The following is a 27,942-nucleotide window of genomic DNA, read 5'->3' as shown; positions in this document are numbered from 1 at the left end:
CAGATGATGACATTATTTGCATGAGTTGTTGCCACCAATATTTCCTTTTTTCTCAGAAAACTTGGCAGACTTAACGGTTACCATTTCATATTAGACTTCTTTTCCAACGTACCCGCTTGTTTGATTCTTCTCTTCAGTAATTAACATTACCTTGAACATGGGAATAACACGATAATGAAAATATCGCTGGTGGTGAGGGGGGAGGGTAGGTCGGGATGCAGTGGTGATGATCGGGGGAGGGGGAGAGGGGGAGGCGCTGGTGCGCACATCACACACTTTACACGTACACACAAGCCCAGCTAGCTAGCTTACTTGGAACATATTTATTGCACTCGTGTTACGTAAGCTAGCTCCTTACCTGACTACTGCACACTTCTACATATTACATTACGTGAAATACTTCTTAACGCCCTTAGTAGCCAAAAACAGTAGCAAGGAAAAAGAGAGGAGAGTTAAAGCGGTAAGTCTATGTTAACCCCACAGACGAGCGAAGGTGTAAGTCCGCAAACCTTTGGGTAGTGCCATGTCGATTGACTGTTCATGCAGATCAGTCCCATATGCTGCTTTCCGTGTTTGTTATTGCACGTGTATGCTGCTGGTGTGTGTACGATGTATGAGTCGCATGTGCAACATGTGCGCGCATCACTGACACTGACTAGTAATAATATGCCCATGAATTGCTATTGGCCATTGCATTGGTATTGGCATTGGCCATTGCATTGATGGCAGTACAGTACGTCAGTAGACTATGATAAAGCCTAAAGGCTACAGTACCCTCATGACCCTTGTATTCCCCGTCTATTAGAAGGTGTATTTCAATCAATTATTAATCAAATAATATTCCTTTCTTTATTTTAGTTTAGGCTTCATAGTCGTACCGACCAAAGTGGTAAATGTAGCATATTAGTAGGAAAAAAGTTTTGTGCTTGTGAGATGCAAGATCGCAAAGAAAGATGTGGTCCTCCTGCCTGGGCCTGGCTTGGACAGGCTGGAGCCCTGATCCTGTTACTGTTGTCATGGTTCTTCGTCTTCCAGGTTAGCGGCCACAATCAACAAGTAGATTATTCTGTCACTTTTGTCATGTTGAGTGTTGACTCGACTGTTTGTGCTATTGAGTACTGTGAGTGTATACGCTATAATTTTCGCGTACATAAATTTTCGCGAATTGCCGCTGTCACACATTTTCGCGAGTGGTTAAATTCGCGATTGGGGGACCAGAGAAAATATGAAGTGGCAAGAAAGTGTGAATTTTCAACTTACTAGCAAATAAGAATGATACTGGTTATACACTGCATGAAAAAAACTTACCAAACTCTGCAAACTAGTAAGTTAGAATTCAACATTTTTGAAGTGGTTAAGTCCATCGCGCTAGATTTCTGACGAGTGGTCCCCTTGCGATAATGGATTGGCTCTCTACATTATTCGTAAGTAGACGTGGACGTGCGTAAACAAGCTTACAAGTATAGCCAGTATGGTCTGTTCGGTAAGCCGTGACATGGTATACTACTAGTACTGAAATGTTGGTATCATCAAGGCAAGGGATTCATTTTGGAAGGTAATATTTTCGCGTGTTGTTAATTTCGCGAATAGCTCCCGACTCGCGAAATTCGCAAAAACAAAACCCCCGCGAAATATATAGCGTATACAGTATTGGTCTATATAACTATGTACAACTGTCAACTGTAAATAGACTAGTGTAAAATAAAAATTGTATTTTTCTGTTCAAACTAGGTTCCTAGAATAAATTTTTATTAGTTCCACCACTAACACACACTAGCCTTTCAGAAATAGATCACTAAAATACTCCAATACTACTACTAATATAACAGCCCCTGTAGCTGTACAGAATTTGCACAGTGTTTGGCCGCTAGTAGTAGGGTGTCAGGCAATAATTTTCAAACTCAAATTTGAGTAGCAATTTCAGCTGATAAAAAATATTTTCAATGATATCCTGTACACTTCTACATTGTTTGTAAGAAAACTGCTACACCAAAGTTAGTTTGTGTAGCAGTGGTGTAAACATGCATAGCAAATTGCTATGCGATACCAGGAAAATTATTCCTTGGGTGTATAGGTACATGTACTGCACTGCTATTGATACTTTCTTCTTAATCTTATTTTATTGTTGATCATATTGCCTGTATGCAATTACCTAAAATCAAAAACTCCGGCTCCTTCATCCAAAGAATTAATATAAATTTATTACAATTAGGAACAACATATCAACAACTGGTAGCCAAAACAGGATCCCTGTAGCTGAACAGGAGAGAAACCTTGGAGTGACCTTTGATTCTGCACTTTCGTTCTCCGAGCATGTCGCTGAGATAACCAAAAGAGCCAATACCAAGCTTGGCATTCTGAATAGATCCTTTTCCAGCCTGAATGAAAAAGGATGGCTTAAGCTCTACAAGTCTATCATCAGACCCACACTAGAATATTGCAACTGGGTATGGTGTCCAATGTTGAAAAAAGATGAGGATTTGCTAGAGAAAGTGCAGCAAAGAGCCACACGTCAACTTCCACATCTTCGCCACCTGGAATATCCAGACAGACTGAAAGCCCTAGGTTTGGAGACTCTTGCATACAGGAGACAAAGAGCAGAGGTTCTACAAATCTATAAGATCATGAACGGGATTGACCACCTTGACGTACACACATTTTTTCAATTGGTAGACAGCTCCAGAACCAGAGGCCACTGCATGAAAGTCAGAAAACCCAGATCCAAATATATGTTGCGCCAAAAGTCCTTCTGTGTTCGCAGTTGTAACAACTGGAACTCCCTGCCAGATGCAGCTGTCAGAGCAACAAGTGTGAATCAATTCAAATCTATCCTTGAAAAACACTGGAACAGCCATCCCCTAAAGTACAGCCCATATTAGAGGGATAGCAAAACCTGGAGGGGCAAATAAGCAATGCTTTACGTCTCTACATCCAAGTAAACTCCAAGTAAACTGCAAGTAAACTCCAAGTAAACTCCAAGTATTTGGCACAGTTTCGGTTGAGATAGGGCTCGAGGTTTCCAAAGCTTTTTGATTGATAATTTTTTGAGATAAGGAGAAACCTCTTAAATGAAATATGAAAGAGCATATATATTCTTAGAAGAATTCAAAGTTTATTTGATAAAAATTGGTCTTAAAATGGCTGAGATATCCGAATCAAAGCAATCCTAATAAAAGGTGGGACCCACCTTTTAACCCTTTTAGGACGGACTGATTTTGCTACAACATGCATTTCCCATAGACACTTGCCCGAGTATACTCGGGACTCGTCCTCAACGGGTTAAGTGTTGCCTTGTTTTATCTTGTTTTTGGATATCTAGCCTTTTCAAAACACATTGTCATTTAAATAGATACTATATTAAATTCCTCTAAGAATTGTTTGCTTTTTAACATTTTCTAAAAGTGGTTTCTAAGCGCATTGCAAAAAGTGAAATGCTTCATTTTCACATAGTAACCAATACTATACTAGCCTTTAAAGTCTTTGATCTTTCTGTTTACTAGTGCCATACTACATCCACCACTGTAGTAGCAGTGGTATTGATGTTACTCCTCTGTGCTCCCTACCAGTATGGTTATTTTCTTTATGTAGAAGATCGGCAATAATGTAATCACAATCAATTTTCAAATTATCAGTATTCCAATATTATTGCTATACATGAAATGCAACAGACTTAGAGTAAAATCAGAAATTAATTGTGTAATAATTCATTCTGATGATTATTTCACTATAGATCCATTGTTCCTTTTATGCTTCAATGGAATACATGCAGGGGGTATTGATTAATTCATCATTTGATTGCAATGCAACTCTAACTTAAAGTTTGTTTGTGCCTCATTGAACACCAGAATCAAGAATATGGCTGATCATGTGGAGACTGTCGAAGACAGACCATGTCCAGAGTCTCGTTCTAGTCCTGTGCCTGCACCGGTGGTTCCATCACGTGACGAGTTACTGGCCTATGTCAGGGCACAACCAGGAAGTGCGCCTATCAAAGTCGAGTAAGATTCAGTCTTTTGGTACAGTCCAATTTCTTTCTTTCATTTGTTGAATCAGTTTAGGGGTGAGAGAGAACCTTCCTGGTTGAATGGTGCATAATTAACCATAACCTTCCTTTCCAATCAGCAATGATGTCCCAAAGTCAAAATCAAGGGACAGTATAATGGGATTACATAATCCTTTTCAATTAATCCTAACACAATGGTCTATATGTAATGCTATACCTTCGGTAACATTGTTACACTTGAGTGGGCTCTATCTACAGTATAGACAAGATTTTAGAGGAAATCTGAAAAAACATGCTGGCAAACATTCTGGCAAGTTGTATGGCACAACCACCTGCACAAAAGAGTTGAACTGAGTCAAATAAAAAAATATCTATGTTTCTGTCATTAACCCGTTGAGGACGGTTTGATTTTGCTACAACACGCATTTCCCATAGACACCTGCCCGAGTATACTCGGGACTCGTCCTCAACGGGTTAACACTTCAAATCTCTTTGCTGTTGTAATAGTTACTGTCACATTGTGGATATTTCTTATGAAGGTAACTCAAATTGGGCAGTTCACAATGACCAAATTGTCAGTTCACAAATTTGGCTTGATCTGTGACCCGCCATAACAAAAGGATCCTAGAAAGTCACTGACGGCTGAGCTGAGAAAATCGAGTTTGAAGGGAGATCATCAAAAACGGTCAAAACAACTGGATTTTTGTTTATGGCATAATTTCGTAGTCTGATTTATCATCTATAGTCTGCCGAAATTTAAAGCAAAATCATCAAAGGAAAGGCAAGAAATTAGCGTTTTTCTGGGCCATGATTTTCCGACTTTCAAAGGAACACAAACATGTCTGAAGATTTGGATTTAGCTCTGCAGCTAGACTCTGCCCCTAGCAATGGGTGAGTGATCTTATTGGTCAGTGCGTGGCATCCTGGTTACTTATTGGTTGTGAGTAGACTGCTGGCGCTAAGCTTGAATGAACATCGCATAGGTTGCTAGGAGCATGTACCATCTGTTGTCACGAGGTGACAACTTTCTTGCCTCCCCTTGATCATGATAGCGTCGGAAGGAAAACTTTGAGGTGGTTTTCTCAAACGCTGATTTCCTATACCACCCGACATGTGCTAATAAAATCATCAATATCTCCGCAACCAAGTACTTTTATGAGTGGTGTTATATATGAAATTATAGTGGAAGAGTAAGGGAATAATGTCATGTCCTTTTCAGAAAAGTGTCCCTTCCAACTTTCGGATCCTTTTGTTGTAGCGGGTCACATATTGTTTGGCATTGAGTATGATATCAATAAGTATTGCTTTGCTTGCAGGGTCACATTACAAGTGTGGGATATGTACAATTTGTAACAAGGACAGTAGTTTTCATAGTCCATGAAACATCGCCCTCCAAAATAATTCAAATTATGTAATCTCTGTAAGAATAACATCCAGTTCTTTACCATGGAGCAAATGGAATCATTTAGCTGCTGGATGTTTACAAGTGTATCAAAGTATGCTGTACTGTGTGAAACAAAGCTGTATTGCTGATAATGACATCATGTTGTGAGCAGTCTCCAGGCTTTGTATCACATACTATAATGATAATAATTCACAATATTTATATAGTGCATTATTACATGAAATGTCTCTAATAGTACTACAGAAAAAGAAATATAAAAGGAAGAAAAAGAAAGAAGAAATAGGTACAGCTTCAGAGATGGTAAGACATGAGACATAAGACTATTCAATAAACAAATAAGTTTTTAAATTTTAACATGGATTTAAATTTGTCTATCAAGTCTGCTTGTTTTATGCATTCAGGTAAATTGTTCCAAATATTGAATATATGCTTATTATATGGGCCTCAAGCAGACAGGCCAATGATGCGAAACCTGTGGTTGTGACATACAGAATGCACGCACGTTATAAATAATGATGAAAGTATACACGTGTAATTACTAAATTCTAGTCGAATTGTGTTTTTTTTCCCCTTCTGATTTTGCTATATAGCTATATAGATTTCTCAAAAGTAAAGGAGAAGTTTGCAAGGAATAGCCAACAGCGGTCAACAGAAGCCAATCATGGGAAGACCAAAGGTATCTGTGAGGGATCTGGTGACGAGCCTCCGACCAAGAAACAAAGGGTCAGAGGTCAAAACAAGCACCGGCCCCGCGACAAACACACACTGCCCAGCGAGCGCCCCTGCCTTGATGTTCTACGCGGCGGCTCGTGTCAGTACGGGGATCAGTGCAAGTACAGTCATGACATCAAGAAGCTGATGGACAACAAGCTGCCCGATGTGGGCCCACGCTGCTTCATCTTTGACCAGTTTGGCGCCTGCCCATTTGGACTCCTGTGCCGGTTTGGCTCCTCGCATATAGACGCAGAGTTCAAGAGCATTATTGACGATGAAAAGGTCAAGCAAACGGGTGGGAAGCAAATTGTGTTGAATGTGCTTTCAAGAAATCTTCAAATTCAACTCAGGAAAAAGAAGTATGACTTCAAAAAGTATGAGCAGTACATGAAATCACTGAAGACGAGTAAGCCTTCAAATCGCACTTCAAATGTCAAGGGTGGAAGCAATTCCTGTGATAATGTCAGTACAGTTTGTCCACCTGAAAATAAACAGAGTGCCGTAGCAGGGAAACTTGATTCTCCTTTGATCAGTGAGGTTGTACAGAGTGTCCCAACATCCTTGGCCTCCACAGGAGGTGCAGCAAGTTCACTTGGAGATGATGCAAATGATACTCACGGTGTAACCGTCCTGAGCAATGAAGTCACAGGGCAAAGTTGTGGCAAGACTCTTACTGCAGATGAGGTCATCCAGGTAGACAAGGGCAATAACACTAGTAGCTATAGTGGAGAAAAAGCAGAGAACAGTTCCATGGGGGTTCCAAACATCCCTGCCATGGAGGATGCAAAACCAACGACTGCAGGCAGAGCGTCCCAACCCGAAGAACAGAAGTTGAGAGTGGGCGAGAATGGGAGTGTGAACCAGGCCAGCGTACCCAATGACCTTGCTGGGAAGGTCACCATAGCTACAGAGAATGCTGCAAGGCATGCTGGGGCCGTAACTGACGCAGACATCATCAAACTGAGGCCTTGTGAGAAGAAGAGCTTGGACGTTGAGGATAAGCTGCTGCTAGCTCCTCTTACAACAGTGAGTTGGACAACCTTTAGTTGTGCTCTTCCACCTATTTATTTATTTTTTTTTTCAAAAGTACAGTGCACTTCTGTTATAACACGGTTATAACAAAATTCCGGTTACAACAAAGTAAAAATTCAGGCCGCAACATTACCCACTCTATTTTTTTTTTTGTTCGGTTATAACGACATTTCGATATAAAAAAAGAAAACTGCCAGTCCCGAGGACTTCGTTATAACAGGAGTCCACTGTAGCACAATTTGACAAGTTTGTTATTTCAGCATGGCCTCTATTGGAGCTTAAACACCTCTCTTCAAAGCAGGAGTAATGTTTTGAAAGGATTTCAAATTAGGATAACAATGTCAAATTATGCTGCCTCTGTGGCATTATTTTATGCAGAATGGTATTTGCTGAAATGTTGGAGAAATTCCATTCTATGCAGCCCTGGTAGACAATGATAGTTACCGTAGCTCGGCATGAATGCTGTTAATTTTATCATTGCTCATTTTTACCCTCTTGTTTTCAGTGCGTACAAGAGAGTAGTATATTATGCTCTTCTAATGCCTCCATAGCTTTTAATGATGACTAAAACTTTCCACAAGTTATTTTGTTACCTATGTTTTATTTTGTTTTTGTTATTCCCTTCAAGAGGGTCCCGAATTGAAATCATGCAATGCATGTAACTGTTACGAGTAGCTCTGTGACTCCACAAACAAAAATGTAACTTCCTTCCCTGCCTTTTTCTTTCATCTTAGGTGGGCAATCTCCCATTTCGCAAGGTCTGCAAGCAGCTCGGGGCAGACATCACGTGTGGCGAGATGGCAATGTGTACCAACCTACTGCAGGGACAGACCTCTGAGTGGGCCCTGCTGAAGAGACACCCTTCCGAGGACATCTTTGGGGTGCAGGTGTGTCCCTGCTAGTGTACCCTTACCCTCTGAATCGCCCATCCCTATCCTGCTCCTTAAAGGACAAGTACACCTTCATAGACATGTGGATTGAGTGAATGCAGCAATATTAGTAAAACACATCAGTGAGAGTTTGAGGAAAATTGGGAAATTTTTTCAAAGTTATCAATCTTGAAGTTCCTGCTCAATCACTGCTGGATGAGAAGACCACAACAGCTTGTGATGTCACATGTGTAGAAGGACAGGAAAACAGAGAAAATTCAACATATTTTCACTTTTCTTGCATAATGAAAGAACACTTGACTTGCCCCTTTCAGAAGGCAGGGGGGACCAAATAACCCTGAACATACGTCAGTGACAAGTCGAGGAAATCATGCACTTTTTAAAAAAAATATTTAATTTTGTGAAATTCCTTTTATATTTTCTTTATTTGTTCTATGCATGGGACATCATGCACTGTAGTGGTCTTCTCATCCAGCAGTGACTGCACAGAAACTTTAAAAATTCAGAACTTTTGAACGGATTGACCGATTTTCCCCCAACTTTCACTGATGTGTTCTACTAATATTGCTGCATTCACTCAATCCACATGTTCATGAAGGTGAACTTGTCCTTTAATCATTTCCCTCCCTTCTCCCCTTCCTCTCCCCTTAATGCCCCTCCCCCAACGTACAAGGAGAGTGGTTTACAGCAAAGTGGTTCCAAGCCTGTTTGAAGCAGGTGGTCAGATATTTGGCTTTGAATCATTTCAATTCTTTTATCCAAGGTATTCCAAGAGGTGCTAATTGTAGGTAGAGGTACGTTGTACCACATGATGCATTTTAGAAATGAATATCCCCCTTTAAATTCTTGAAACTATAGATGCCACGCATATTATGTACTGTGCAATGCCACAAGCACTCTACAGGCTTCACGGTGCACCACATATACTTTTTAGGGCATGTGTTCCCTTGAGATCGGCGAAAACATGCTTGCCGAAACGTCGGGACTGGGTAGGCCCTTTTCAGGGCCAAACACATACCCTAGAAAGAATACGTAGTTCACCATGAAGCCTTCTACCACCCAACATTCTACCGTCATGAAAGCCTTCAAAGATTTCTTCATTTGCTTCAAATGAGACGATGAAAAATATGTTCCGGTAGCACAGATACCTTACTGCTTCGTTGTGTGTGGGCACAAGGGGTGCTCACCTTGTATTTTTACCCTCATAATGTGAAATGGTAAATGAATCATCTGCCATATGAAGGTGACCAATTCTTGCAGGGCAGACTGTATCCAAAGATGTGCTCCCAATCACTCAAAATCCTAGTCTCACAGTCTTGGCGATCAAACCGTTGGAGTTGGCTGGCTGGTTGCTAAGTGATATCTCTCTTGTATCTGTTTGCTATGTAACCCCATGCAGCTTTGTGGTGGCTACCCAGACACGATGACCAAATGTGCAGAGCTCCTCAGCAACACCATCGACATCGACTTCATCGACGTCAATGTCGGATGTCCCATTGACTTGGTTTACCACAAGGTGAGACTGGCTGGAAGAAATTTTATGTTTGCATCTCTTGACAATTGTAGCCTCCAGACAGGTGTATATTTAAAGAATGCGGATGATGCCAATCTCAATCCTTGAATTAGATCCCTGTACAGACTAGCAGTCAGTGTATTTAATTTTGCTAACCCTTCACAAAACAATTAAGATCAAAGAAAATGATTTGAATTAAGCTGAGTGAAAATAATTGTCTCAGTGAAGTAGGTTTAACAAACAGATATAACTACAGGGGCAGATCCAGGATTTCCGTAAAGGGGAAGTGCCTTCACAAAGTTTAAGGGGAGGCATGCGCTCCCCCCCCCCTTTCCCGCCCCATCTTTTCTTTTTCTTTTCTTTTGTTTTGACAAAAAATAAAGAGGGGGCGTGCACCCGGTGCTCCCCCTCCTAGATCTGCCACTGAAGTAGAAAAGTTTTCTGAGAGATGGCACCCTTGGTCTCAGCAAAAGTTGTATAAAGATCTTTTAACATTTAATTTGATGTGAAACTAGCAGCCAAGTATTTAGGGAGTTGTGGACACAAGTGACTCATTTGTTATATTCTCCTTTTCATCATCTTATCAATGTACGGCTTAGTGCTTGGAATGTTGTTCTGTAAAACAATATATTCACGACATGAGATTTTTGTGAATTGGAGCCGACGGCCTTTTTGGCGGCATGCAATTTTCGTGAATTGCCACTGGCGTTCAATGCATATAGTGTAGGCAGGAACTTTTTAAGTGAATCTGAATTCCACAAATCTTTGCTCTCACAAAATTTGCAAAACATGGCAGTGCATAAAAAGCACATTTTTCATTTTACAGTATGTTTTCTGTGATGCAAAACTCATCTTTGTACTTTGTTAAATGTCTCAATGCCATAAAAGATGAACTGTTTTTGATGTTAGTATGTTCACTCGTGCTGTATTTTCATGAAATTGCTCATGATGACAATGAGAGAGGGCCACCAATGACACGTTAGACAATTGCTACAAAAGATTTGTCTGCAGTGTAGTGGGAGAAGTTTTAGCAAATTCTGTAATGATGTGATGCCATGTTTATCTTGTTTTTGATTCGCTTGCATCGTTTTCTTTTCTTTTTTTTTATTCTTTCGACAGGGAGCCGGCTCTGGCTTGATGAATCGCATGGGGAAATTTCAAGAGATTGTGAGGGGAATGAGTTCGGTAAGTAATTTGCTCCCATAGCTCTGGATCTTAAATATGAAATCATTTTGCATGCCGTATTTTAGATAGAATTACAAGACACAAAGGAGAGACTAGTATTCGATAGCACAAAAACACTGATATTTCTGCCAAGTCAGGCTGTACACATTGCTTGCTTACATGTGTGCCATAGACATAGAAGTGCTACACAAAAAAAGTAGCTCAACATACATGTATGAAAATTTGCTTCCATCCATTAGAAATGATTGGTTAATTGTGTAACATTTTGTGCATACTGGATTTTAAAACAAATTTAAAAAAGAGTCAAATCTGGTACATCATTAGAGAGCATGGAAGACTGCCACTATGTACATTATGGTGTGAGAAAAGAAAGAATATGTGTCCATCTGTCATGGGTTATTAGGTTTTTGTCAAAATTTATTTCAGTAATTATAGGGTTTTATTAGATGTGTAGCCACATTTCAGTGGAAAGTATTAACATGCCTTAGAAATATTGTCATGACAATGTCCCTTTAAAACAGATGAACTGATTTATTCCAGTCCCAGTTGAGCAGCAGAAACTGTATTAGTAGACAGCCTAGGGAAGAGCCAGCCTGAGTAAACCTTGACAAAGTTGTGATAGTCGAGGATACAGATTGTAAGCTGTTTTTTAATAATTATTAAAGTATTTTTAACCCGTTCCTTCCGCGATTCTTTGAGTGCCTTTAAAGTGCCCCCAAACAAGATTCTTTTTGCCCCTCGACAGAGAACGGACAGGTTGGTAATCCACCTGAGCGAAAGCAGTCAAGCGGTACATGTATCCCCTTTCCACGGTCAACTACATATGCCATCAAACAATGAAAGTATCAATCGAGTACGAGGTATGAATAGAGCGTGCGCTGATGGGCTCACAGACTCTTTTGTTCTACCCAAAACCAAAAAAAAAAAAGAAGGCCCAAACGAAATCAGAAAAAAAGGTAAAAATGCTGTGATATACACATTTTTCCAACAGAAAGAGAACATATGGTGATAGAATGAACTTTTATCTTTTTATCAAACCCATTTTTCTGGGCATTACAATGCAAAGAAACATTAATTTAGGCCACGAAAGTAGGCACTCTTGTCTTCATCTTGGGAACCTGGTATACTAGGCTCCCGTATATCAGTTGCTCCCATGGGAACCTGCAGGTTCCCATTAGGAACGGGTCAATTCTTACTAGAGGGATTCCATGGTTTGCAGAGACGGAATTTTGTTTATGTTATGAGTATTGTTTTTGTTTTATTGTTATTCTTCTTGTTATCATACCTTGATTTTCTATGCAAACTTGGTCAAGGAAGAATGAATTGGATAAGGGCTGCATTCCCCCCCCCCCCCCTCCTTTTTTTTTTTTCCAGAAGAGGTTTGTGCAACCTATAACATGTATCTCCTGTGGGTATACAATTTCCTGGCAATCTGTAATTTTTCACACAAGAACGTCGAATTTATTCAGGTACCATTTTCATGAATCGGGACTTCTAAAACAATATTGTGAGCAGTTGTAGTGTACAGAATGGCAATGAGATACAACTGCCATCCTTTTGTAATAAGAAAAGTTTGCAATTACCCCTTTGAGGCAGAATACAATACTCTTTGTTTTACAAGAGACAATATTTTATTGCGCCGTTAATTCGAATGTCATTGACTTGCAAAATTCATGAAACTAAAACCACCCACAGCATATTCTTTGCCATCTTATGCTCCTATGAAGCTCATTTTTGGAGAAGTGCATTTAGCTGCAACATTTGAGAATTCAGTTCAGGCCATCAGAATATGAGAACTATACAAGATATTGCTTGGTTTCTTGATATTCTACATCAGGTGACATTCATTTCATTTGCCATCCTTGCTTCCACTTTTTGTGCCTGAAGGTGCTGGACATCCCACTGACTGTCAAGATGCGGACGGGCATCCAAGAAGGGAAACTCGTCGCCCACAAGGTCATTCCCCAGGTCCTCAACTGGGGTGCTTCAGTTGTCACGGTACGCGGTTTGTATGTTTGCTTCATGGTCTACTTGTATTGCAGCATGACATATAGAGTATTATATCCCTCACAAATTGCTTCTTGTCCTCTGATTGGTCGAGAGCACTGTAAACAACAAAGCATAATTCTACCATACAAATCCGCGAAAGACTATACTCCCTAGGGAAAATGGTAAAAACTATACCACGCTGGTGATTTTCGCGCCTTTTTTGCTTCGCGTCGCGACGCGAAATATTTCACGTGTAAATGAATGGGTATCGCAGCACCTTTGCTTCGCAAGAGATTTCATGTACAAATGAATGGGTATCGCGGCGCCTTAGATCACTGCACTTCGCGAGAACCACAAGGCACGCATACACTCAATGCGACACGGGTTACGTTAGAGAGACTCAGAAAGCCCTCATTCTACCTAAAAAGAAAAAAATTGTATTACGTTACAACAGAGTAGGCGATATCGTAGATCTATAATTAGACAACAATAAGCAAGCTAGGGTTCTTCGACGTACCGTTGGCCTTTGGGGAGTTCATGCTTCGCCGTTTGAAAGTTGGTCTCGCAGTTCACTAACTCGAGCGACCCACCCAAAAGATGTTGACAAACGAAACTGCAGTAGATAGTAGGCCTGCTTTAACGTTAGCGCTAGTTAAGCCTAACGTTAGTTCTACCTGTCTAACAGTAGGCCCTATTTCCCGTAATCTCATTCCTGATAATTATTTTAAGAGTGTCTAACGAGTTAGTTAGAGTCTAACTTGTTCACTTTTTACGTTAGAACACCGTACGAATCACACGAATTTACAGTGGCACTCGATGCTTTAATTGCTAGAATTTTTCCAGTGCCTAATCTAACCTTATACGCTGTTACTGAATGCTACCCAAATTTACAATGCATACTTGCATTTTAACAGGAAATGATAGTCCATATTCATGTACAGACAGCTAGGTAGAAAGACGATCGACAGAAAACACAATCAACTGCAGCTCACATGCAGTCACATCATTGATCAGCTCGAGCACGCACATATCACCGCACTAGCTGGCAACCGAACGTACTTGTTGACAGATCGGATAGGCGTATTGCATGTATGAAGCGCATGTTTACCAGTACGTTGTACAGCAATGCACCGAGTACACTTCAGCGGCTGAGCGCGCAGTTGTCTCTTCATAGTACGCGTACGCGCTGCCCTCCTGCTGAGCTGCTTTCCCGAGCGTGAATGACTAGTCAATCTTCTTGAAAAGTAAAGCAAGATGCCCTTAAAAAAGAGGTAAATTACAGAATACCAGTAGTCGAATACTCTTAAATTCATTGGGAGGGATATAAAACAAATATACCAGGCCAATTTTTCGAGGCACCGGTTGAAACTATGTGCCTTCGGTGACTTCAGTAGCACTATTTTCTTCGAGGCTGCGCCCCTCAGAAAATAGTGCTACTGAAGTCACCTCATGCGCATAGTTTCAACCAGAGCCTCTCAGGCCTGGTATATTTGTATACTGTGCCAGGAGCACTTTTCTTTTGTGTGGGTGTTTGTTTTGTTTGTTTGTTTTTCTGATGGGATGTATCCAGTTGTCATGACAGATTACATTTACTGATAGAATATTAGCAGGAATGCATCCTGCGAAACAAGGAATGTTCGTGTGCATTTTAATTTCGCAAATTTCGTGAGAGCCAAGATTCGCGACATTAAAATGCACATGAAAGTTGTTGTCTGCCCTTCATGCATTGCATGTTAGAGGCAACTCGTGAAAATTTCATGCCACAAAAAAGGCTGTAGGCTCCATTTCGCAAAAATTTCACGCCGCGAAAATATTGTGTTTTACAGAACATGTATTTAAAGCCTTTCATATTGATCTTTTCAATTATCTATCTTTCAAGTTGGTATTATAACGTCATATGTGTGGCGCTCCCACAAAATGAGTCATAAGTCGCACGGGGAGTTTTCCCGTAATGAGCCGAAAATGAAGGGGAAGCACTGCTCGGGTCAAAATTTTTTTATGACGGATTTTGATTCCTTGATGTTTTATCTATTTGTACAGAAAATTTCAGCGTGTAAAAATGAGTACAAGTGTCCCAAATCACAGTTTTTCTGAGACAATTTTTTTTCGGTTACATTTTTTCCGAACGCTCGCCTTTGTGTTGCGTTTCGCACCTATTGTTCTTGCCCGATCGAGACTCCGCCTCCGTTGCTAGGGCGTATGCTAATGAAGCATTGCTCTTGACCCCACTGAAGACAAAACAAAGCATGGTGCGCGCGGCGGCGTCGGCGGCCAAGCGGCGAGGGCTTTAGAATTACGCAATAATAGTGAGCTGACCCAGGCTATCGATTGCATGACCAGCGAGTTTCGTTTGATACATGCACCACATTTCATGAAGTGGTGATTGATGTGACGCACAAATCGCGCTGAAAAAAAAAAATAATTCCAACGAACTATCACCCACAATTTATGATACTTTATCAATGGGCTAATACATGATAACATATCGAACTTGAAACCTCTGTATGCGTGTGTGTACTTTTACAACGGTTATTGGCCTCATTAATGAATTCATTCAAATGATCATAACTTTCGTTCCCTGGTATGTGACTTGCTGTTTAAAGTTCATCTTTGGAGATAAAGTAGGGCCTAAGTTGTCAATTATTCTCGTTTTTTTATGGTTCGTGTGATAATTCGCCAAATGTATGTAATGCGTACTATTATTTCCCTGGTTAATAAAAATTATTGCCATATTTCTTATGGTGGTTTGGGCCGTGACGGTATGGAGAGAAATCGGAAGACAAACATTATTAATGCCCAAATAGCTCGTGTTCCCTTTGGAGGACATTCTGACTCTTGTCATCTGTGTATTTTTTTTTTTTTTTTAGAAGTAGGACCTATTTGAGAAAGTGACAGAAAGCTGTGTCGCTACTCAAAAGTGTGCTTCTTCATTTTGTTTTGTTTTTTAATCAAAGTGTTTGTAATGATAGCTGTTTGTCGTGTATTTCGTGTAGCTGACATGTGAGAGATCAAGTCTGCAAAGAATTTGGCTAACAGCTTTGCGAAGTAGCAGCGCTAATTGCCCATTGAATTGCATATTCTGAGGAATTCCGAATGAAAGAACTCGGACGACACTGTTCACACCTTGTATCCGAGTAAACCCCGCATCAACGAAGCCTTAAACAATGAAAGGTAAACTTCCTGCTATCAAGGGGTGGATAATCACGCAACCAGTATTCTTTCTTCGCCATTGATAGCAGAATCAGTGATGTAATGGAGCAACAGTGTTGGAGGATCGGCATTATGTCTGCTAATTTGTAAAAGAGTTTGTCAGTCCCCTTTTGTGTTCAGAACCACAGTCAGGGACGCTAACTTACTTTATCTCCTACAAGCTATCGTTACTATCTTAAAACGTGAATTTTATGAAAGGTTAAAAGTGATCGCGGAATCAGTTCTTCTGCGTGACACCAGGCTTTTATAATAGCATACCAAGCTTAAATCGTTTACCTGTATAGAAAGGGCGGGGATACATTCTTATCGCAATCATCCGGATTTGAGAGTGATAAACTCTACTATCTTTCTTCATCTTTCCCCCGACAAAGACCATGGTAATTCAAAACAAACAAACAAACAAACAAACAAACAAGCAGTTGCATAACTTGGCTACAACAATTGAGGGACATTACTTAGCTGCTGCTGCCTCATAAGCAAGAAGAAGAAGCAGTTGCATTATATCAGAACGTAAAGAATTTTTGTGTTTCATGCAAACCATCTCTTGATGTATAGTAGGCATTTGTTGTCGATTTTACAGCGTTTCCTAATAAATGCCTATAGCAAAAACCCAACACAACTTTTATCAAGGAGGGAAGGGAACTTAGATTTAAATATAACATAGTTTACAGAAATTAGACATGTAAATAAGGCAATCATATACATCCGCATGGCCGATTGTAATCTCTTACTTTGATAATCAAACATGATCGCCTGCATTTACGTGTTTTTTCTAATTTCTTGAACTTCGCCTCATTTTCTCTTTTTTTTTAAAACAATTACTCGCAACATTTAAAAATCGTAACACAGTCTGCTATCCCACAACATAATGTTCCATTTGATTCGTCACTTATTGTTGGTCGGGTGACGCCAAATGTTGGAATCTCGAGCGATGATACATGGCATTTTGTTTGTTGGTTTTCGTCTCATCGCTCAAAAGAATTTTGACTACGATTACAAAGGTATCATTTACAAGACTTACCTGATGGTTTACAGAAGTGATCATCAATTCAGTAAGGATTATAGTCAAGTCATGAATTCACTTTACCTATCATATCTAATCGAACTACGACATTGTTGGGGTGTCCGCGCCTTTTCATTCTCATAGTTCTTGACATAATCAAAAGAAACAATTCTTTATATAATTTCTCTAAATACTCAAAAAGATGGCCTAAGTCAAAACTTTCTACAAAGATTGCATACGGCAATCTTTACTGGCCTAAACAAGTTTTCTAGAGCTATCAGTTCCCCCTATGACGATGACTTCGATTGCGTTTTGAACTTGTACCGAACCACTTTCAAAACAGCTGTTACCTTTATAGTTCGACTAATGAACCAGTCTTTTGAATTCATAACCAACATTCGTAATCGTAACCATACAGTAACATAATACTGTCAATAACAGTTGGAAAATGTAAATGCTATAATAATAGCGCAAAATAAATGACTAACGATTATCTTCATACATTCTAATTACTAAGTGATGTCGCAACGAAAATGACACATGATTTCACTGCTGCCTCAAGCAAATAGAAGTAAAAAGGAATGGGATATAATTCTAATGATAGTACCACGCCGTACAATGCATTCCACTGTATTTGGTAACGTTTGGTTACGTTTCTGTGCGCTTTACGTACGGAAAATAAAACGCAGATTGATGCTATTAACATGCTAACACACAACTCATTCAAAATGTTTATTTTTTTTTTAATAAATCGTGTACAATGTAATGTTTTAGTATACGGTTTGAAACTTTGAATTTGCGAGTCCTTTATAGAGTTATAAGGGTTATTACATTATCAAGCAAAAATTAAAGTATTTAGGAATTCGGATTTGCGCAGAAGACTAACAATGCTATGGCGATTGTTCGCAACAGAGACAATCCGCTTCAATAGATATACAATGTACACGTAATTCTGTTTTCATAAATTGAAAAAGAAACGAAAAGAAGTCAACTTTTTAACTTCATTTAGCTTTCTCACCACTTGAACTTGATTTGACCTGTCATGCATGATATCGCTGTGTGTTCTATTAATTCTATTAAATTATTTAATTGGCGTGGTTGTTTTTTTATGCAGAATATTACAGGTAAGTATAATTCATTGAAGTTCATAATGTTTGTACATGTGACGTGTTCGTTATTTTGTATTTTCATTTTTATAATATATCACATGTCCATTATCTGATTCTGACCACGAAAATATGGCGACTGTTTAAATGCGGAGTATATACTAGAAAACTAATGTCTCCTGCCAGTAAAGACAAACTAATTTCTAGTCTATCCCCGCTTGAAATGGAAATGAAATTTAAAAACCAAACAAACCGAAGTTCGACTTTCAGCGGATTTCAACCGTTTTGTATAGTGCCTGATACATGTAATTGATACAATTCTTTAGCACATAAGCAATCACATAACTTTCGGGAATAAATGTATGTCTTAATAATTGTATCTCATGGAAGAAAACTCGTCTCCTTGCATGAATTTTAGCTTCTTCCTTTTCAAGCTTGCGGGAAAGAAATAGTTGAACATCAATCGCAAACATAAAGAGAGGCACATCCTTAAAAATAAGCACAGGAGTACTGAGACACACTACGAAATAAAAACAGGGCTTTTATCACTACTATTGACAACGCATGACATTGAAATGTTTTTTTTTTTTTCCCCGGGGGGGGGGGGGGGGGGGGGGTAAAACAATTGATAATTCTGAAGGTTCGTTAATCACACAATGAAATATGGTTCGCTATTAGCATAGGTTCGTTAACAAGAAAATTAAATGCGGTTCCTTTTCCGGTGGTTCCTTTACCCGAAATTAATCAAGCAATCATTTATCCTAATAAGGTTTGTGAATACAAAACGAAGTGAGGAAGGCCTAAGTATTAATTCCGATTATTTGTCAGTATAATTATCTATACTCCACTTCTCAAATGCAGAGAGATTGTAACTGCAAATGTGATGTAAAAAAAAACAAAAAACAAACATTAAGCTTAAGCTACAAGTTAATGGTTCTTTGATTATGCTATGGTATTACAAAAGTGACTGAGAATAAGAAGTATATTTATGATACAATTATATAAACCCAACGTGAAGCTATCAAGCCTACATCAACATTTGCTTCTGATACGTATAGTATGTGCAGCATTGGCAAGGGTGATAAGCGATAATTACTGTGCACGCAACGCCTATAAAGGAAATGTGCCTAATATGGCGGGAATTCAGAATGTTACGGCCGTATACAGCTGCAGTAGAACAGACGCGAAAGCAGTCTTTGATGCTCTGCAACATTACGACCATGTGCGTAATTTGAGGGCTTTTAGTACACGCAAAGAACACGATCTCAAAAGACGACCATCGTTAATTAACTTCATTGACTTTTTCTACCGATGCTGTCTTTTGAACCCCCGCCTACAATTGGTTCTCAGGTTCTATTTAGGTATTGGTACTTGCTAAACGCATCCTCTTTAGTTTCCAATGACAACAACGTGGGAGGAGAATGGAAGCGATCAACGCCCTCGCTAAAAGACGCTTCTCGTAATACGCATTGCGTGCCTTTTTTTTTTTCTTTCTACTGTTTCCTATTGTTTGTGAGTTAAAAACTTGCGGCAAACTACACCGCAGCCGACACACAACGCGTACCGACTCATCCATGCGGCGGCAGCGGCACGGACACAAACGCACCGAAGTTTACATTCGGGCTGCCGTATTGGTCAGAATCGTTAATGATAGACCTGTCCTGCAATTGGTTAATTATCTTACACACCCAAGCTATCGCCTTATACGGTAGTGCGTGCGATGGAGCGTAAACGCCGTCGCTAAGCAGGACTGTTGTATTGTTTCGTCCCGTGAAAGAAACTGGTTGTGAGCTTGAACATAGCCTGAACTTTGAGAGCGATTTTCTCCGTTATTTAGAAAATGGACTGACATCATAAGCGTAGTTAATATTCGTTTTTATGATCTATAGGGATGTCGAAATGAGTTGTATTACATATCAGTGTAAAGCTTAGAGTCTGTAGAATTCGCACATAGGCATAACTACGATTTCATTTTTTGCGACTTTTGACTCATTCCGACGGAGCGCATCACATATCAGCTTATAATGGTAATTTGTGATGTACTTTTTTGTTGAAGTTTCTAGATCTTCTTGTACAATGTATTTTGTATTAAACGTTTAGAAAACATTTAGGCACACATTTTTGGAAGAGTCAAGAATTCAATTTGGTTTGGTTTGGTTTGGTTTGGTTTGTGTGTTTGTTTGTTTTTTATGTCCACGACTAGAACTATGTCTTGAGTAACAGCCAGTGTTGCTGTATTAATCCTTTGCTGATGGACTGGGGGTCAGTGAAATAAAATATACCAGATGGACGTTACTATATCTTTATCTATGTGCGTGTGTTTGTATGTGTGTGTGTGTGTTTTGTTTTCCTTTTTAAGGACAATAGAAACTGTTCATACTGTGAAAAAAAATAATGAAACCAAAGAAAAAGGGCTTGTGACTTTTCAGAAGAAAACTTAATTTATGAAAATGCTCACATGTCTCAAAAGCATTTGATTGTCCCACCAATTATCTCACTTTACATTGTTGACTTCACTTCAGGTGCATGGCCGGACACGGGAGCAGCGTTACACCAAGCAGGCCGACTGGAGCTATCTCAGGCAGTGTGCAGAAGCAGCTGCTCCTTATCCTTTCATTGGTGAGAGCAGTTTTAGTTACTGTAAAAGTGGAAATTTTCGCGGTGTTGAAATTTTCGCACATTTCACGCAACCAGAAACTAGCGCGAAAATAAAAACACGCGAATATTTTTGCTTGCCATACGTTCCTGTGCGTGATGTCTTGATTCCGCGGAATAAAAACACGCGAAACTCTTCTGACCCGGCCTAGCGCGAAAAATTAGTCGCGCGAAAATATCCACTTTTACAGTATATCCATGTGTGTTTGTACACAAACTGTTTGTGTGTGTAATTGTACTTTTAATCATTACTTCATTCATTTATTGGTATGATTAGTTATTCACTGTGTGTATGTTATGTATATTCAGCAATTATGGACCATCTCACGCTATCTTTAATCGAAATAGTCTTCTTCTTTTTTCACATCTATGTGACAAACGTAATGTTTAGCAGGAGAATGCTAGATCTTAAGCAGGAGGCATACAGTGAGAGTAGGAGGAATTCAAACTTGTGCAGGAGGGCGGGAGATTTTGAGGGAATGACCTCAAAGCGGGGCGCAGATGAGAGAGTTTGAGTCTCAGGAATAGATTGTTGCACTATCCAACCTCAGGGGGGTGTTTCATAAAGCTGTTCTTAAAGTTACGAACGACTTAAGAACGACTGGTGATCAGTCCCCCTCGTGCTGAATTATGGAAATTCTGATAAGTATAGCACATCAGAACTGATCACTAGTGGTTCTTAAGTCATTCATAAATTTAAGAGCAGCTTTATTAAACACCCCCAGGACCATTTCAATACGACCGACCATGGTATCTGACTGTAGATAGTTTACACTCCTACCCGGTATCTTGTATCAAGAAAGATGATGTTTTGGATAGCAGTAAATCAGAAATGTTCTGCTTTGTCAGGGAAGGTTTAGCCATTTCACAAAATTGAGAGTATATCCAGTCTGCGCTATGCCTGGATACATTTGAGCTAATGTATGCAGGCTATTGAAACTAGGTATAAAGATCGAAGAGTTCAGAGTTGCAGAAGATATACAAATGTGTTCAACTAGTACGTTTTTTAGGTGCCATTCAAAGCTAAGTGCATAATGTGGAGTGTTGACACGTCCAGAATTGGAAATTGATGGCTTTCTTATGTCATGAATTGTTTGCCAGGAAATGGGGACATTCTGTCGTACGAGGATGCCAATTTTTTCAGGGAGCAGAGCGGCTCGTCAGGACTCATGATTGCCAGGGGAGCGCTGATCAAACCTTGGGTCTTCACTGAGATAAAAGAGCAGAGGTGAGGAGGGGGATCAGACAGGAAAAAAAAAAAAAAAAGAGGGGGTAGGGGAGAAGGGAAGGAGAAGAGAAGGAGTTGTGGAGATGGAGGGTGGAGATCAGTGTGACTCTTAACTCTTTATGTGCCATGTTCGCACGTCTTACTCAGTCGACGGCGTGCCAACTTCGCATATTTCGCTCAAACGCACTAATCCGCTTAAACCGATCGATAAATCGCCTAATCCAGCGGTACAATGAAAGCTTTTCTCGCCCTTTTGTTCCTTTTACATACATCTTGCATTCTATGTGGTGATCGACTACCAAGCGGTGTTCCAAACTAAAACTGCGTGTAAATTCTACGTTTCTCTCACGGTTTCATGGGCAAAAGTCATACCTTAAGAGTAATGTAGCAACTGGTCATTAAAAAAATAAATAGAAATAGATTTATCATACAATTTATATCAAAGCAAAGCTTGGCATTCCTCTTCAACTTTGCTCACTATTATGTCCAGTTTAACAGAAATTGGTAGAAGTTATATAGATTGGAAAAACAGAATTCTTTCTTAAAGCATGACTACCTTCGTGTCTCAGAATAATGTGGCACACAGGGGGTTCCACCGTGGCAAATAAAGAGTTAAATCCATTGTATTCATCATAAGAAATGAATATTAACCCATTCTGGGCCGATGAATCAAATGTGCACAAAATCCACACCCAAACCTATGGACAGGTAAAAATGTGGTACACAGAGGGTTAAAAGTTTTGTTAATGACAAAGGGAAATGCAGCTAACACTGCCTAAGTTAAATCCAAAGGGACTGGAGAAAGTCCTTTGACTTTACCGTGTTCATGGAATTCTACTAACACAGAAGAATTGGCATGTTTGTATCTATCTGGAATATAATTTCTATTTTGACTTAGTCAATTTTCAACTTGTGCAAGATTGACTATACATGTAGTACATTTAATTTTCCATTAACCCATGAGGAAGGACTGATTTTGCTATAACACACATTTCCCATAGACACCTGCCCTAGTATTCTCGGGAATCATCTTCAACGGATTAAAACGCCAAGTACAACACATGCTTTAATATTTGTCAGATATATTTCATGCGAAAGTATACATCATTCCCCGCATCTTTCCCATGTTATGTATCTGTTTGGGAAATAAAGCAGAATTTTAAAGCTACTAGAACTAAACTGAACTATGTGCGCTGCTAATATTATGAGTCAAGAGACTGAATTTGATAAATCTAGTTTGTCTTTGCAGTAAGTTGACACTCCTTGAGTTTGAAGAATGAAGAATGAAGAATATTTTGTCCGCGCCAGCTCTCCAGATACTACCATGTTGCAGATCTTTGCATAGGTATTTAAATCCCTTGATACTTGGTGCTTTCTTGCAGACACTGGGACATCTCTTCCCGGGAACGCTTAGACCTCCTGCAGGACTACGTCAACATGGGACTGACACACTGGGGCTCAGACACAGAGGTGAGAGAGAAATAGAATGCAACAAGTTAATTCTGGAGACAATTTTCATTTCATTTCTTTTCATTTATTTCCACTTTCATGATTGGTTTATACAAAATTTGCATAAAAACAAACAAATAAACAAGAATGCATGGTATCAAATATGATAGTGGCAGAATCATGAGAAGCACAAGAATAGGAAAATTGTTGAATATAATCCCGAAACAAATATCATGATGTAAATTTGTGTAATCATTTATAATCATTTGTAATTGGATTGAAACAAACCTGAGTACAAACAAACTATACATTAAAATTCACAACTTGAAATCAAGTCAAAGAACAAATATGTGTACACTTTAAAAGAAAAGAAAAGAAGAAAACTCCATATTTAATGGAGATTAAATGATTTCAATGATTACCTGATTTTAGTGGCAGTGACAGTACTGATAACAACTACAAGGCTAATGCCAGTCAGGTTGCTGTAAAATCTCGTAGTTCTTTTCCAGTTTCATAGAATGGAATAACAGAAATGTGAAGATATGAAATGAAATGAAATGAAATGAAATGAAATGAAATGATGTGAAATAAATACCGTTTGATTCTACTGTGTCCCCCAAGGGTGTGCGTAAGACGAGACGGTTTCTGCTGGAGTGGCTGTCCTTCCTCCACCGCTACATCCCAGTCGGTCTCCTGGAGACCTTACCCCAGAGGATCAACCAGAGGCCCCCCTACTTTGTGGGCCGCGATGACCTCGAGACGCTGATGGCAAGTGCCAACTGCGCGGACTGGCTCAAAATAAGGTTTGCAGAGCTGCAAATTCTTTGCGATTCTGTAGGAGGCTTCCTGGAAAAAAAAAAAAATGAATCCCAAAAACTTTGGGCATCATTTTCAGCTACTCAAAGCCCCTTTTCTGATAAGAGTTTGGATTATTTGTCACTATTGCAGTTGCTTACAAACATTCAATGTCGATATTAAAGGGATATGTCATATTGAGAGTGATAATACCTTCATGATATGAAGTCTTCCAAAGTGTAAAGAATCTCATGTAGTGACATTTTGTTATAGAAGAAGAAGAAGAAGCTGTGTGATACAAGATCACATTATACAATGTACCCCAAAAATGTTAACTCATGCTTGTGGATACGGTCAGATTTCGAACAAAATTAATACCCAGAGCAAGATGATTTTGTGTCACTTGTACAAACAAATTGAAAAAAAAAAAGTTCCACCTGAAACAAGAGATGTATGGTAATTGACATGAAGGAATGATTAACCTATTTAGGACGAGTCCTGAGTATACTCGGGCAGGTGTCTATGGGAAATGCGTGTTGTAGCGAAATCAAACCGTCCTCAACGGGTTAACCCTAACTAGGCCGGGCTATTTAGGTAGATCATAGAGCCGGGGGGGGGGGGGCCCAGGCCCCCCCTCCAGATCTCGCCCGTCGACCGCGCGATCGCGATGAAAATTGGCACACACATTGCCTGTGACGTAATCTAAAGTACCACAAAGTCAAATTTTTAAAAAATTATCATTTATACTAAATTATGCTAATTTATGCATAATGATGCATGAAATCAGACAATTTGGTATGAATCACTAAATAAAGCCCAAAATGAGCACATTTTTTGTGTAGATATTCTTTTTAGTATCCTGAGCAAATATAAGAGAAAAAAATTGTGCCATTAGAAAAAATTTCTTAATTTTTTTATTGTTTTTTGAATTTTTTATGTATTTCTTTGTTTTTTCGACTTTATGTTTTTCATTGTTTTTTCGATGAAACTTGTCCGCGACATTGTTCCGAACAAGAAAATATGTTATGAATTGATTTTAATCAATAAAACCCCAAAATAATCATGCTTTTATGAAATTTGCCTGTAAGCACAGTTTGCATTGAAATTGTACCCAAATTCACGTTTTTGAGCAATTTTTGGTCTGACATGCATGTACATATTTATGCGCAACTTCGGAACCGCGCGCCTGGGCATCGAAAATTTGGTGTCAAAAGATGCGGGAGACTTGAAAGAAAAAAGTAATGAAACGTCGCGGCGATACCTTTTCGCGTTAGCGATACATCGCGCGGAACGTCGAGGGGGGGCCTCGGAGGCCCCCCCCCCCCCCCGGCCTAGTTGGGGTTAAGAGTGCCTCCGTTGGTTCTGATGTCACCATTATTTTTTCTTGCTCCCTCTGCAGTGAGATGTTCCTCGGTCCAGTACCAGATGACTTCCAGTTTCTTCCCAAGCACAAGGCCAACGCCTACAAGTGACGTCACCCCACAGCAGATGGCTGCCCTCTGTTACCCCTTTGACATCTGTGGTGGAATCGTAGAACTTTTGCGGACAGTGAGCATGTCTTCACAAAACATGGCGCGATCGCGCCATTCCATCATGCGGCGGCTCCTTTTATGTCACAGCAAGAGACTTGTTTTTTTTCCCTTAAATGTGGTGCATCATCATGTTACCTGAATAAGGTCAGAGATCATAAAAGGAAGAAAGGTGCATGTAAAGCCCACTTTGGCAATATAATGGTTACAGTTTTCCTTTTTTTTTCCTCTCTCTCTCTCTTTTTTAAATATTTTCCTTGTGATGAAGTAGGACAAATTATATATCCATTTAAAGCTTAGCATTTGGAAAAAACAAAACAAAACAATGAAAACACCCAAAAAAATAATATTTTTCCTGACATTATGGCAATTGTATGATGCATCACAAATGTACCCATCATTGACTCAATTGCAAGTGGAAATAACTGATCTGGATGGCAGGAATTTCTACAGGCCTTACAGACACAGGGTTTGCATTGTCTCTTATTGGTGGAGAGGTTTTCCCCCCATGCTCCAGGCACAATGTGGTGCCTTGAAGCCGTACATTGTGACCAGTCAGTACTTCATGCATTATTCAAATTAGTCAATCAGTTGCAACTTCATGCATTATATCTCGTTTTATCTTTTTTAACCCATTGTGTATGGACACTCAGTGAGTAGAATACAAAGTCTGTTTGGATTCCAGTGTCTGGTTGGGATCAAGTTCACTGCAAGATGATTTCAAATATCTTAAATGATATTTGCTTAGGCTATTAGGCTCTGATTGCTCTACTGGAACAGTTCTCCCTATATCGCATATGCATGTTAGCATTTTGACTCTGATAGCAGTATCTGTATTCAGTGGCCATATGCTACGTGCAAATTAATGAGGTGATCTTAAGTACCCATACACACCACTTCAGGGGCGGATCCAGGAATTTTGTTGAGGGGGCCTTTACAAAATTAAAGGGAATGCACGCCCCCTTTTTTCTTTCGATTTCTTTTGTTTAAACAAAAAATAAAGAGGGGGCGCACGCCTGGTGCACCCCCGCCTGGATCTGAATTAACTTCACTTGCAGGTCACATTTTTGGTGTTTAGTGCAGAGTGTGCAGCAGACATGCGCAAAGCGTACATACATGCACTATAGTGATTACCTTTTCTCCTCTTGTATTTCGTCTCTCCACTTTTTTGCTGATTCTCATCATGACTTCGAGTTCTGCAAAATATGATTCAGCTTGTTATCAAAGGTCCAAAGTCCATGACCTTTATGCTCTTGAGGGTGCAAGCATTTGCAATGTATGATGTCGTAATAGAGTCATGCAAGCTGAGCTGAGTCTCTCTGCAAGAGGCATTGAGTTATTGCATCTAATTTTTCCCTTTTTATCGTGACTTAAAGGCATAATTTACCATTTGCAGATGAAACAAAAACCCAGCATTAGTGCTCTAAAATAGTTCTAAAATGTGAGATAGGGATAGAAACAACCAATTTAAAGATTTGAACCAGTATAATTGATGTTAAGTATTGTTAAATGTACAAATGTCAACAATAGTTATAATAAAAGTGTTTCCAAACTAAACCGTCTACAGTTATGGTTTAATGAGAAAAATAATGATACCTCCATATATTTTAGGCTTTATTGCAAAAATTTTATATGTAGCATGTTTTGTGATACAACTGACCTAAAAATATGCATCAAAAGAGATATCTTGAACATTCTTTCAATCACTGCTCCCAAAGGTAAACAGGACCTTTAAACGTTGTCACTTCACAGTTGAAATACTGTACATTATCAGAGTATACAGTTGATATTCATTTTCTCAAAACATGTGAATTGTGCTAAATTCTTTCTTGTATGACCTGCACAGCGTAAGCCAACACATTATTATGGAGATGAAATAACGCAGCCGTCGTTGAGGTATTTACATTTATATAGTGTATATGATAGCCAAAAATGATTTTTTTTTTTTTTTTTTTTTTTTTTTTTTTTTTAAATAAATCTTTGGAACTGCTTCCTTTTATTCTCAATTCAGTAGCAATTCATCCCTCACAATGAATGTTCCTTTTGTTTCTGGGTGACTAATGATACTTGCACATTACAGAGTAACATTACATCCAAAAATTGAATAAAGCATTAAAGAATATTGCACAGAATCTTATGATGTAGTTTTATCATTCTTCAAGTACCGGTATGCTGTACATTAACCCGTTGAGGACGAGTCCCGAGTATACTCGGGCAGGTGTCTGTGGGAAATGCG

At 39.4% G+C, this 27,942-nt stretch overlaps 1 protein-coding gene across 1 annotated transcript; it reads left to right on the top strand.

Annotated features, from left to right (window-relative positions):
* Nucleotides 1–366: 366 nt before the first annotated feature.
* On the top strand, nt 367–27,634 carry LOC140244102 (tRNA-dihydrouridine(47) synthase [NAD(P)(+)]-like). Its single transcript, XM_072323748.1, has 12 exons — nt 367–460; nt 3,846–3,998; nt 5,999–7,148; nt 7,889–8,041; nt 9,444–9,560; nt 10,677–10,742; nt 12,630–12,740; nt 20,573–20,669; nt 21,807–21,933; nt 23,316–23,403; nt 24,004–24,185; nt 25,577–27,634. Exons 2-12 carry the CDS (start codon nt 3,856–3,858, stop codon nt 25,647–25,649), a joined length of 2,307 nt encoding a protein of 768 aa, XP_072179849.1. The 5' UTR covers nt 367–460; nt 3,846–3,855; the 3' UTR covers nt 25,650–27,634.
* The last annotated feature ends 308 nt before the right edge of the window (nt 27,635–27,942 follow it).

This window comes from Diadema setosum, chromosome 20 (genome assembly GCF_964275005.1).
Source record: "Diadema setosum chromosome 20, eeDiaSeto1, whole genome shotgun sequence".
Classification (NCBI taxonomy): domain Eukaryota; kingdom Metazoa; phylum Echinodermata; class Echinoidea; order Diadematoida; family Diadematidae; genus Diadema; species Diadema setosum.
This window is presented reverse-complemented; position numbering and strand designations above follow the sequence as displayed.

Bases quoted from the DNA above. Each gene is read 5' to 3' on its own strand.
- LOC140244102 (XM_072323748.1), top strand. From the start codon at position 3,856: ATGGCTGATCATGTGGAGACTGTCGAAGACAGACCATGTCCAGAGTCT. The intron at 9,561-10,676 runs GTGAGACTGGCT...TTCTTTCGACAG, and splicing joins TTGACTTGGTTTACCACAAG to GGAGCCGGCTCTGGCTTGAT. The intron at 10,743-12,629 runs GTAAGTAATTTG...TTGTGCCTGAAG, and splicing joins TTGTGAGGGGAATGAGTTCG to GTGCTGGACATCCCACTGAC.